Below are 12501 nucleotides of genomic sequence, written 5' to 3'. Positions count from 1 at the left end.
AATAATCTTTCCTTTCGGAAATTCGGAAAATGCTGTTTCGAGAAAACTCATTTAAGGGGTTATATCCAGTTGCGAGGCCAAAAAAATGAGCTTTTTTGAAAATTATTTTTGGAGAGGCTATTTATTGTATGTATACGTGTTATATATGAAAAGATAGGTAATTTTTTCTAGTTTTAGAATACATTTAAAAAAAAATTTTTTTTTGGACTCCGTCGGTCCTGTAGAGGATCTCCCGAGGATCCACTTCAAAAAAGGGTTTTGCGGTGAGGAAAATATCTCCGGTCCATATGATCAGAAATACAAAAAACCAGAAGGATTACGTAAAGAATAGACAAATGCTGGTAATGAGACTTGGGATTTTCAAAATTTTGATTTTTGACAAAATGGCGGCTTCCCAAACATAAAACTTTGTTTTTGGCACAAAAATTTCAACTTTGAAGTGGCTAAAAAAATCGAAATTTTTGTCGGAGCCAAAATTCCAAGTCTCATTACCTGAAAAAAATATCTAAGAAGAGAATGTGAAAGTTTCAAGTCAATCGGTCAAGCCGTCTCCGAGAAATTTTCCTCACCGATTTTGAAGACATAGTTTCGAGAAAAACGCATTTAAAGTTTTGGCTACTAGTTGAACTACATGGGAGACGTCTTTACAAATACACTGATTACTCCAATACTATTTACCGGAATACTTTGAAATTTTCAGATAATCTTCTTAGATATATATACTTTCAAAATATGCAAAAAAAAAAATTTCGATTTTTTCAAAATCGCAACTGGATATAACCCCTTAAAGATAAAATGATTGTATTCACTGTTATAAGAGCGGGTGCTCTTAAAATTGCTATAACTCAAAAACTATTTGACATATCGATTTGAAATTTTAATATGTTATTTTTAAAGGAAATAACGGAAATATGAAAAAAAAAAAAATTTTTAAAACTTCACACTAGTTGTGCCTCTTAAGTTGTTAAATTTCTCTTATTTCATTTATTGTTTGTAAATTTTTCGTAATGGCTACAATAATTTAAAAATACATAATGTCTTATGAACCAACAGATAAGATTTTTTTTTGCTTGTGCGTGTGCTGAACTTTGAACTGGTATGCATATAAATGCTAAGATTAAACATAGGGAACATCTTTAAGTCTACTTAAGACTGCGAATGGTTGCGCTTAACTCTAGAGAAGGTAGAAATTTACACGATAGCAAGCGGAGATCAGCATTCGGCTCAGCAGGTTTCGATTTCTCCGTTCATGTCGCTTGGTCGAAACGGCAACTGCATGTTCTTGCAGCGCTCGATCACGAATCGCTCCAGTTGGCAGCCAGCGCTGAAGGTGCAGTATTCAAAATTGTATTAAGATGCAATAACAGATCAACTTCTTCTACTCACTCGTATATCTCGTTGCCCTCTACGTTGTACAAATCGCAGTTTCTGAACACCAACTGGATGTCACTCAGGAGCTCCTCGTTTAGCTGGTAGGCGCCCATGTTTAGCTTGGACTTAATCCTAGCTAGATCCATTGGCGTCTTGATGATCTGATGGTAATCCGGCACCTCCGACGTCAGTACGGGACGGAGAAACGGCCACGCGGCCTTGTGCTTCATAATTTGCTCCAGCAAATCGTACAAGGCGGCGCTGTTAAGCGGCAGGTTATCGTTTGTTCTGCGGCCGCTCCGCCGGTGGTTATTGTTGTTGGCGCTGTTGTTATTATTGTTGTTGTTACCGTTGCTTTGGCGTGCGGATTTGTCGACAGACAAGCGCACCGAGCTGCGCGAGGAGCGAGAGCGCTTGGCTTGCGGCTCATCCTCGTCGTCGTCATCGTCACCATTCACTGGGCACATAAAAAGAAGGACATTGAGTAAGCAACATACTTGATTAGCTTGTTGACTCACTGTTACTGTGACGGCGCCTGGGTTTCGGCATTGGTTTGCACATTTTGCACGTGTACTCAGTGCGCGGCGGTCGCTTGAGGTGGACGCACTCCAGGTGGAAGAACAATCTGCACTGCACACATCTGATCTCGCCGCCGTCGTAGAAACACTTTTGACATACCTTCTCCTCGTCGCTGTGAATAGGCACACGATTAATTCTGTGAAAGAGGTACCTAAGGACACCATTAACTTACGACTCTTCGGCTGTCTCTTCATCGGCTGTCAGTGATGAGTCATCGCTGGCTTCAACGCTTTCACTCTCTTCCTCGGTGACCGTCTCAACCTCTTTGGTACGCCCTGTTCGGGACTGCCTCCTCGGTCGCCCGTTGAGCTTCTCAGAGGAGCGCGTGGAGGTCATACTTTTGTCGTCCGCGACTTCCTCATCATTATCCTCATCTGTGTTATCGTCTTCTTCGTCCTCTTCCTCCTCCTCGCCATCGCCATCGCCATCGCCATCCCCCTCCTCCTCCTCCTCCTCATCTTCGTCTTCATCTTTTTCATCGGTAGGCTCGTCCACCTCTTCTTCAACAATAAACTTGCGCTTCTTCTTTGCCGCCTGCTTTTTATCCTTGTCGTTTTGGCCATTATTAAGACCCAGACTCTTGACGCAGTCATTGCAGTACCAGTTCCCCTGAGGAACGGAACGCAACTTGGGCTTCAGGCAGAACATGTGGGTGCCGGCGTTGCACTCGTCGCACAGCAGCATCTTCTCCGGGTCGCTGCCACGACGGCAGACCTTGCACAAGGACTTGTTGGTGGACCGCCTCCACTGGACACAGTCGTGCAGGATGTTCAGGTGAAGGAACACCTGCGCAAAGCTGGTGCTCTCCATAAGCGACACCTCCCACTGATGCAGACGCGATTCGCAGGCGAGTCTCTGGGCCTCCTGCTTCGGATCCCACTTCTTCATGCCGTAGGGCTCCTTAAGGAAGCGTTTCCCGATGGCCTGCTCCACTTGGAGAAGGGCCGAGGCCATGTTATGTACTTCCATCGGAATGGAAACGGCATTAGCAGGCAGACCGTTCTCATCGTCGCTGTCTGGTGGAGACTCTGTGTCCGCAGAAGCAGCCAAATACAGGCCAGGATCACGGTACGGCATTCTGGCAAATTTACCCAGGAGGGCGCCGTCATCGCCCTCATGAGTGTCATGGGAGTCGTTGTCAGAACTGTTGGCAGCCTCATCTTCAAGTTTTCCACCCGGACCCCACTGCAGCTTGCACTGCGGATCATAGTTGCCCCCAATCAAATCCTTTCGCCACTTTTCCATGTCCTTAACCTTTAGGCGCCCAAGATCGCCCGTGTAAATATCACTTTCGAACTGGACCAGACGATCCACCAGATGCAGGCGCATCACTTCGCTCAAATCGGTTCCATTTGGCAGTCCAAAGTTTGCTTCTCCGTACTTACGGTTCGTTTCAGATGCCATCGTTGCCAAGAACTTTTTGCGCATCGCCTCGTTCTCCAAGGTAAGAAGTTCGACAGGGCATGTTTTCACATGCTGTTCAATGAGGGATCGCAGAACGGTAAGTTCTTGGAGTAGCTCGGATTCTCGCAGACCATTGGGATTTAGTGACCTTATTAGCTCATCGATTTCCTCCGGTTTATAGATGTATGACCAGATTTGCCTATGCCCGTTTTTGGGATCGTGCACAATGCAATTCTTCTTGTCGCCGCTACACATCATCAACTCAAACTGGGTGGGAGCCTCCGGGGAGTCCGAGTCCAGTTCCATGGGTTCAGCACTGCCATTGAGGCGATGCTCCTGGTTTTCCTTGTTCTCTTGCGATTGCTTTGCCTTTCTTTTGGTCTTCGTGTCACCGTCCCCGTAGAGTTTAAGAAGATATATTCTCAGGTCCTTGCGATTTTTCGGCAACGTTGCTTGTTGGCGAATCTCTAGTTGCGACTTGTTTGCTGGTGGTTGCTCCATGCAAGTGTCCAGGCTGTCCGGCGAATGCTCGATGAAGATCCCTGGCATCGACTCCAAAACGTAGTACTTTCTGTAGCATCTATCCATGCCCAGAAACACCAAGAAATTAAACAGTTGGGAATGCAACTTAAGCATTTGCTGCTCATGCTTTCGGTGATGCTGATCCGATTGGGCATGAAGCTCTGCGATGCTTTTGTTGAATTTTTCCGCCATCGCTTCTTTCTTTTCTGGCTCAGCGGCAATAGACTCTAGATGGTGTGTTTGAGTAAGTTTTTTCCTGTTGATCTCCACAGTAGCCAGACGCCTATTTTCCGCGACGACTAGGGCTCGCAGATCCTGCTTGGCCTTTGCCGTCTGCTCCATGCGCTCCTCAATCAAATTAATGGTGCCCGAGTAAGTAAGAATCTGGGACATTAGGCACCGAATCAAGTGCACTATATCCCTGAACTTAAGCTGATATATGGAATGTGTTTTTAGGGAGCGCAGGATGTGCGGGTGGTGCAGGCGCAGCTCCAGCCCAGGATCTTCCCTCGAGGAATACCCGTTTCGGTACATCACCCTCCATCGTTCCGCCCTCTCATTCACGATGGCTCCAGATCCGAGCAGGTGTAAGCGCAGCACTTCGCTTATGGTCAACGCGTCCAGCGGTAGTTCATTGACCTAGCAAAAAAGGTGGAACTTTTATTTAAACAGTTTACTTGAATGCAAAACGGCTTAGGTACTGTACCTTAAAGGAAAAATGGCGTTTGGCGTAGATGTGACTTTTGATGGCTTGGCTCATAGAGTTGTAGGGTTCGTGTGCCTGGGCCGACCGAGTGAGGTAGTACACTGCACTCTCCTCCTCCTCCTCCTTCTGCAGATCAAAAATAGTGCCGAGAAGTACGAGAAGGATGTCGGACAGCGGACCCGCGATCTCTCGCGTAGTCAGCGCTCGGGTCATCTCGTAGAAGCTGAGGTTCTGGCGGAACACCTCGATCCCGGACAAGAGTCCCGCGTATGTGTGCATAAACTCTCGCACCATGAAGGCGTCACCCAGGAGTCGCTCGGGCAGCACAGTGACTATTTGTCTATAGCGGGGCAGCCTCTTCTGGTCGGTTCTCTCCAGATCGTCGGTCTTCTGGAGCAACAAATTGCACTCGCTTTCAACGCGCTCCATGAGCTGCGCTTTCTTCTCCGCCTTTTGCCTCTCCATCTCAATCAGCTTGGCCTCCTTTTCTCGCTTCACACGTTCCATTTCCTCAGCAAGCGATTTGGCATCGGATTTCGCCTTTGCCTTGGACTTGGCAGCCGTCGCCTCGTCAGCCACAATATACTTGTTGAGAGTGGACTGCTTCTTGGCATCCTTAGCATCCGGTTTCTTAATCTTGGCGGGCGAATAGCGCGGCATTTTGCCAATGAAGATGGTGGAGAAGCTCACACCGGGGTCTGTCACGAACTGCTTGTATGCCTCTGGTTTAGGTCGCAGGAGCCCCTCCACGCGCGTCACGTTGCTCTTAATGAACATGCTCAGGTTCTCCATGTTAAACTCTGTGCGTGATCGACGCAGTTGCTTGAAGGGCAGCTCAACCTCCAAGCTGGGATCTCCCTTATTCGGGCGGAGTCTGTAGACCAGGCTGTCGGTGTCCTCGTAGATGCCATTTCCCGGTTCCGGTAAGTTTTTATCCAAACTGATGCCCACCACAGTGTAGATGGTGTTCTTCTTCGCCTGCACCGTCACCTCCTCACCAATGAAGTAGCGCTTGCGCAGGAACTTGGCGACCATCAGATTTAGAGTGTTAACAGCCGACTGGCGAGCATGCTCCACTACCAGGAGCACGGGTGCCCGGAGGCTCTGCTTGAATTGCTCCATCTTCTTGCGTGCGGCTCGCTCGCTCTTAACCGCCTCCTCGAACGTAAGGTTCTCCTTTCCGGTGGCCTCGCACTGCCACACAGTCGAATTGATTACCATCACGTGCCGGAAGTAGCTCCTGGGTAAATAAAGTCATTTTTTAGCATAGCTATAATTGATTCATGTGTAATGTTTTTGAAACTCCGAACTTGGGATTTTAGCAGTAAGTCAACAACATAAATAATTTGTATATTTTTCAGGTAAAGTATGGAGTGTATAACTAAAAAAAACGACACGCAATATTGTTAGTCTTAAAAAGGGATTTTTTACGATTATATTTAACTCTCTAAATTCATAAATTTAAAATTGGGGCTGGCGCGCTTTTCTAAAAACCAGATGGCAACGCCGACTAAGCAGCTGTGCGGCGGCAGCTGTAAATTGTTCCCGCCACCAAACAGCGTTTTTTCCCCTAGGCCCACGAGACTCGCACACTAACACACACTCCTATAGTGATGTACCAATGCAAGTTCACGTACATCAAAAGGCAAACGCTTTTGCAGCGTCGATTTTGTTGTATACTTTTGTGTCCTTCGCGGGGGAGCTGAGGAATGCATTTACAACATAAATATTATGCACTTACTCATAGTCGCGGAAAATGCGTTTAGTAATGTAGCAACAGAAAACTTCATCGTTGTCGTGGAATGTTTCGTTTTTGCCCTCCTTCTCGAATCCATCCCGCTTACAAATAGGCATTTTGTTTTTTTTTTTTTTGCGATTGTACGCCTCCACCTTTTTAATGGCAATCCTTTAGAACACACGGTTAGCACTTCACAGGATAAAAATGCGGGGAAACTTATAAATTTCACAACGCCAAGCGACAGACGCAAAAGGCGCCCAAATTTTCCCACCTCTTTGGAGGGGCTTTCGATGCAAACGGTTTTTCTGATTTCGCGCGTTGCGTTCCAGCGCAATTTTACACGCCTTCTGCAACCGACACTCTGCCGGCACTTTCCACTACCTCTGCGTTTAGCTTTAGCGACATCAGCTCTTTAAATCCGTCTGTTTTTCAACGCACCGAATATTTTCACGCGCCTTCGCAAAATTTTTACAAACAATGTGACCGCATTTGGCGGGCGCATAAACGCCTAAAGACGCGGCCAAAAGAAGATGATCGACCGATAGATTTCTGAAATAAGTAACGGAATTTTTAAATTTTATGTACGGTCTCACCTTAAACGTCTAAAGTTTTAGCGTCGTATTATTTTGGCTGTTTTCGGGGCTTTAGTTGTCGTTTTGTAAACTTTGTTCATAATTTACTGCTTGTTTTGATGTCTGAATTAAAGGGCAAAAGCCGATCCAGGGAGCCGTCGATCTACAATTCGGCTTTAAGAGATCAGATTTATCCCGTAACCTTTAAGACGTTTAAAAGGCTAATCGTTAACCTTGCTAAAATCATAGCCACCCTGCGAATCGCCGTTAGAAAGCACAAAACCGACGACGAGTGCGCACGATGGCTTTATGAAGCCTTTTACAGAGATCCTAGTATTCGAGAAAAGTATCAGTTCAAGGTGGCCCCTTGTCCTCGTCGCATTCGAGAAAAGTTGCTCAAGGTTCTTGACCCTGAACTGATAATAAGTGAGGGTGAACCAATATCAGAACAAGTGGTTGTGGTCGACGGAGCCAATACTAAAAAAGAGTCGAAAAATTTACTGGGAAACCAGAAACTAAGATCTGGAGATGAGATAGTTCAAGTCGACAAGTAAGTGGAATTCAATTCAAACTGATGGCATTAAAAACATTTCGGTCTGGGGAGGTGTGGCACCTTCATATTTCCTGTATCTTTCCAAACTTTTGAAAACAATATCAACAAAGTAGTGGTTTTCTGCAAGATTAACAAGACCAGAGAGGATGGTCTGAAGATGTTGGACGATGTTAAATTGCGTCATAGAACCCTAAAAAAGTTCTATAATCGCTTTTACATGCTCCCACAATATCGTGGCAGGAGAAATTATTTCAAAGAATGTCCACATACTCCTTTGGCCAAGTTGCTAGAATCTGGCAGGCCCTATGATGATAAGGCAATGAAAACGCTTTCGCAGATTAAGGAAAGGAAGTCACTTAAAAACAAGTAAGCAACAAAAGCGTTTCGCAAATATGTTTTCCTTTAACCTTTGTTTTCATTATTTCGTAGTTCGAGGAAAGATCCAAAGATCTTGAACGAGATACAAAACACTAAAATACAAGGAGTGGAGCGATTCCCAATTTTAATTTCTTTGGGTGAGTTCATTTTTATTTTAAGAATACAATATAAGAACCATATATTTAATTCTCATAAAATATTTGTCCGGAAAGAAAACCTTTTCTAACAATTAGAATACTCATCACCTTATTTTCAAAGGATCCTAAAGGTCCGTCCACTGAGGATAATGAGTCCACTTTTATCAATGTGGGAGACGTAAGCCTTGGCTCCAAGTTGCCACAAGTTGCATTTAATCCACTAGCGTCCGAGGGAGTCACAAATGGGGGCCAATCATCACAAGAACCTACATCGGAAAGGGTGGAGACAATAAGGCAGGAAGCCATCGAATTTCCATGCAACACAACTGACAAGAGGGAAAAAATTACTTTGAAGGAGCAAGATAAAGATATTGATGGTATTCAAAGCAAGAGAGTGTCCGAGGAAAACGCAAATGGGGGCCAATCATCACAAGAACCTACATCGGAAAGGGTGGAGACAATAAGGCAGGAAGCCATCGAATTTCCTTGCAACACAACTGACAAGAGGAAAAAAATTACTTTGAAGGAGCAAGATAAAGATATTGATGCTACTCAAAGCGAGGGAATCGTAAATGGGTGCCAATCATCACAAGAACCAATTTCCGTAAATATGGAGACAATTAGGCAGGAACCCATCGAATTTCCTTCCAACACAACTGACAAGAGGAAAAAAATTACTTTGAATGAAGATGTTGATGATATTGTAAGCTGGCCATCCCCTAGGTGGACCAAGTACTTAAAACAAATGGGTAGCGATGTAATCCCAAGTACATCAGCTACTCAGAAACATGTTATTCTGAAAAAGAGGAAAAAAACTAGCCACGCAGGATCAAACAAATAAAAAAAAAAAAAAATGATTTTTGCTGCCCATTGAAAAAGCTTTTGCTACCTGTAGCAAGTGACACAGGCTTAAATTTTATTTCGTTTAGTATATTGAAAGATATTCTATTACTATTGAGTTTAAATTTTCAACATTTTCTTCCTTTTTATTTTTCCAGAAGCTGTAATGACCTTACATTTGGATTACCTGAATTATTAGTTTAATTATTAAAAAAACAGAATAAAAAATTTTTATTGCCCATTGAAAACGGATAAATATAACTTAGTGTTTAATTTAACATGTACGAATATGTTATTAAAAAATGTATATTCTTTAAAAAAGCTTTTGCTACCTGAAGCAAATGAAACAGGCTGACATTCAGTTTAGTTTAATGAAAGAAATTCTATTAATATTTTTCAAAATTGTCTTCCTTTTTATCTGTCTATTGTCTTCCTTTTTGTTGCCCATTGAAAACAGATAATTATAACTAAGTGGTTAATTTAACCAAAAAATAAATGTGTTATTAAAAAATGTATATTCTTTGAAAAAGCTTTAAGTCATGTCTTTTTAAAATTGTAGAATTTTTGGGGGAAGTTTTGGCATCTTAAAGTGAAGGTTAAGTTTCTGTGGCAGCTAACTAAAAACGAAGCCCGACATTCATGTTTTCAAATGGAAAATATATTGGCGAATTATCGATATCGATATCAATGCAACATTTGATTTTTTTAACATTCCAAATAAAGTCTTGTGGTTGTTTTCAAATCATTTAATTGCCGATTTCATGATACCGTAGACCGCACTAGTAAACAATTACCCAGAAGTTGATTCTGAGGCTAGATATTAACCATAAAGTCGTGACACGAGAAAGTGTTTATCGCTCATGCATGTGTATACTAGCTGTGATAAGAGACGATCGCACTTTTGTGCCGAATAAGTATATTTTAAAAACTTGTGCATAAAAACATACACATAATGTACACAAGACTACTTCACAATTTGGTTGCAACCGGCAGGTGAGAACAATGACGAGGTTGCCTCCAAAATCCGCGAAGAGTCCACTGGTTCCTCTTCACCCACAATCGATTACGTAAACATTGACAAATTGTTTTTGTTTTTTTGCAGGGGCTTCGCCGCGGAAAGCAGTCCAAAAGTGCGGCCCATCAACAAGATCCTAATCTCAAACCGCGGGGAGATCGCCTGCCGGGTTATTCGCACAGCCCGCAAACTTGGCGTCCGCACCGTGGCCGTCTTCTCCGACCCAGACGAGAAGAGTTTGCATACACAACTGGCGGACGAGGCGTACCGCGTTGGCGAGGCCGCTTCCTCTGCGTCCTACCTGCGGGGAGAGCACATTTTAGATATTGCCAAGCGGTCGGGTGCCCAAGCCATACATCCGGGCTACGGCTTCCTGTCCGAGTCCGTGGAGTTCGCCGAGCTGTGCCAGCGCGAGGGCGTTATTTTCATGGGACCGCCCAGCACCGCTATCCGGGACATGGGTATAAAGAGCACCAGCAAGGCTATCATGGCCGCTGCCGGAGTGCCCATTATCAACGGCTACCACGGCGAGGATCAGTCGGACGAGCGCCTGCAGCGGGAGGCCCATGTCATCGGCTTTCCGTTGATGATCAAAGCGGTGCGTGGTGGAGGAGGCAAGGGTATGAGAATCGCAGAAACGTCAGACAACTTCCTTACCGCTCTGAACTCCGCGCGCACCGAGTCCCAGAAGTCCTTTGGCGACAGCTCTGTGCTGCTGGAGCGTTACGTTCGATCGCCACGCCATGTAGAGGTGCAGGTCTTTGCGGATCAGTACGGCGATGCTGTCTACCTGTGGGAGCGGGATTGTTCCGTGCAGCGCCGCCACCAGAAGATTATTGAAGAGGCACCAGCTGTAAGATCTGTTCACCAGCAAGAAGACTCTGCTACTAACCTTTATTTGCTCCCTAGCCTGGCTTATCGGAGGAACTGCGTCGTGAACTGGGCGAGGCCGCCGTGCGGGCTGCCAAGGCCGTGGGCTACGTTGGAGCAGGCACTGTGGAGTTCATTCTGGACAAGGAGGACCTCTCCTTCCACTTTATGGAGATGAACACCCGTCTGCAGGTCGAGCATCCCATTTCGGAGATGATCACCGGCACTGACCTGGTGGAGTGGCAGATACGCGTTGCTGCTGGCGAGCGTCTTCCGTTAAAGCAGTCGCAGATCACCCGACGCGGCCATGCCTTCGAAGCGCGTATTTATGCGGAGAATCCTCGTGGTGGTTTCTTACCCGGAGCGGGACCTCTGCGCTATTTGACCACTCCTGTACCTTCTAGCGATGTTCGTGTGGAGACGGGAGTCCGCGAGGGGGATGAAGTGTCAGTGCACTACGATCCCATGATTGCCAAGCTGGTAGTTTGGGGAGAAAACCGCTCACAGGCTCTAAATTCTTTGGTTGCCCGTCTGGGCGAGTATCATGTGGGTATCCTATACCTTTTAACTCCTATGTAGATTTTAGTAATGTTAACCTACTTCTAGATATCCGGGCTGGACACGAACATCAACTTTCTCATCGATCTGGCTTCGCATCCTGAATTTCAGCATGCTAACGTACACACAGGCTTCATCGATGAGCACTTCGACACTCTTTTTCCACCAATTGTAATCAGTCACCAGCAATTGAGCCAAGCTGCCTTGGCGCTGGTTTTTAACGAGTTGCAGGCAGCCGTTAGCAACGGCACGGGAGGCCAAGACCCATTTGCCGCCACACCCAATGCGCGCCTTAATTACGACTTAGTCCGCACCTACAACTTGAAAGCCAATAATAAGGGTAATATATATTTTTACTTACAAATCTAGCATTGCTATATCTAAATCCCTCAGCTTACTCCGTGGCCGCCAAGTTTAACGGCGAGGAGATGCAAATTCAAGTGGATAATGGCGATTGGCAGGTAATCAAGGCCGACACAGTGGAAGATGGCGACCGCCTGAAAATTCGTGCAAATATTGATAACAACATCACCACTTACAACGTCAATATTGATGGACCCAGTGTCAGCTTGTTCCTGGAGGTACAGAGTTTTATTCACTCAAATAGTACGTGATTATTAATTGTTACCTTGATGCAGAGTGGAAAGATTGATTTTGAGCTGGTGCAGCCCAAGTTCTTGGGTGCGCAGATGGATCAACTGGGATCAGGTGGGTCGCGCGTGGTGGCACCTATGCCCGGAGTTTTGGAGAAAGTGCTGGTGCAGCCAGGAGACCGAGTTAAGAAGGGTGACAGTTTGGCCGTTCTGATTGGTATGTAAAATAATTTTATTGTTCTTATCTTATAACTCATCTTTGGTCGACAGCCATGAAAATGGAACACATACTAAAGGCGCCCAAGGATGCGACAATAAAATCGATTGGTGGAGCCGAGGGCGATAATGTGGCCAAAGGCTCGGCCGTGGTTACATTTGTTGATGAGGACAAAGCCGAGCTATAGAGATTTCGCGTTACTTCGTACCAGGGATGATTTAGCTGCATTTATTTACAAGTTTCTATTGAGAATGTTTTGGTGATCTGCATCTGCTTCAGGGATACCATAGCGCATTTATTAGAGTTAAGCATAAATTTGTCCATATAATGGAATTTTGTTGTATTTATTCCCACGGCATTAAAAATGTTCCGATTGTTTTCTTCAATTGTTTTATATGCAAACAATAGAACAATTACAGCAAACAATAATGGTTTTAAAAAAATTTTT

The 12501-nt window shown here is 45.0% G+C and overlaps 3 protein-coding genes across 4 annotated transcripts; 2 read left to right on the top strand and 1 right to left on the bottom strand.

The window, feature by feature from the left end:
* Window positions 1–956: 956 nt before the first annotated feature.
* LOC108098682 (bromodomain adjacent to zinc finger domain protein 1A) lies at window positions 957–6808 on the bottom strand. The gene is made up of 6 exons (XM_017201791.2): window positions 6324–6808; window positions 4583–5822; window positions 2123–4515; window positions 1890–2062; window positions 1387–1828; window positions 957–1324 (listed from the first exon to the last, which is right to left on the bottom strand). The coding sequence occupies exons 1-6, from the start codon at window positions 6434–6436 to the stop codon at window positions 1225–1227; spliced, it is 4461 nt and encodes a 1486-aa protein (XP_017057280.1). The 5' UTR covers window positions 6437–6808; the 3' UTR covers window positions 957–1224.
* A 128-nt stretch (window positions 6809–6936) lies between these two features.
* Window positions 6937–9083, top strand: LOC108098664 (protein telomere ends associated-like). 2 transcript variants are annotated; one of them, XM_017201741.2, is made up of 4 exons: window positions 6941–7442; window positions 7497–7811; window positions 7875–7960; window positions 8082–9083. In XM_017201741.2, exons 1-4 carry the CDS (start codon window positions 7012–7014, stop codon window positions 8087–8089), a joined length of 840 nt encoding a protein of 279 aa, XP_017057230.1. In that variant the 5' UTR covers window positions 6941–7011; the 3' UTR covers window positions 8090–9083. The 2 variants fall into 2 exon arrangements, with proteins under 2 accessions (XP_017057229.1, XP_017057230.1); XM_017201740.2 differs by having other exon boundaries at window positions 6937–7442; window positions 7875–9083.
* Window positions 9084–9520: 437 nt separating this feature from the next.
* On the top strand, window positions 9521–12431 carry LOC108098671 (methylcrotonoyl-CoA carboxylase subunit alpha, mitochondrial). Its single transcript, XM_017201766.2, has 7 exons — window positions 9521–9793; window positions 9903–10668; window positions 10725–11231; window positions 11292–11583; window positions 11637–11824; window positions 11882–12053; window positions 12107–12431. The coding sequence occupies exons 1-7, from the start codon at window positions 9753–9755 to the stop codon at window positions 12238–12240; spliced, it is 2100 nt and encodes a 699-aa protein (XP_017057255.1). The 5' UTR covers window positions 9521–9752; the 3' UTR covers window positions 12241–12431.
* The last annotated feature ends 70 nt before the right edge of the window (window positions 12432–12501 follow it).

Source organism: Drosophila ficusphila, unplaced genomic scaffold (genome assembly GCF_018152265.1).
Source record: "Drosophila ficusphila isolate 14025-0441.05 unplaced genomic scaffold, ASM1815226v1 contig_791, whole genome shotgun sequence".
In the NCBI taxonomy this organism is placed as follows: Eukaryota; Metazoa; Arthropoda; class Insecta; order Diptera; family Drosophilidae; genus Drosophila; species Drosophila ficusphila.
The sequence above is the reverse complement of the archived record's forward strand: the minus strand, read 5'-3'. Positions and strand labels throughout refer to the sequence as shown.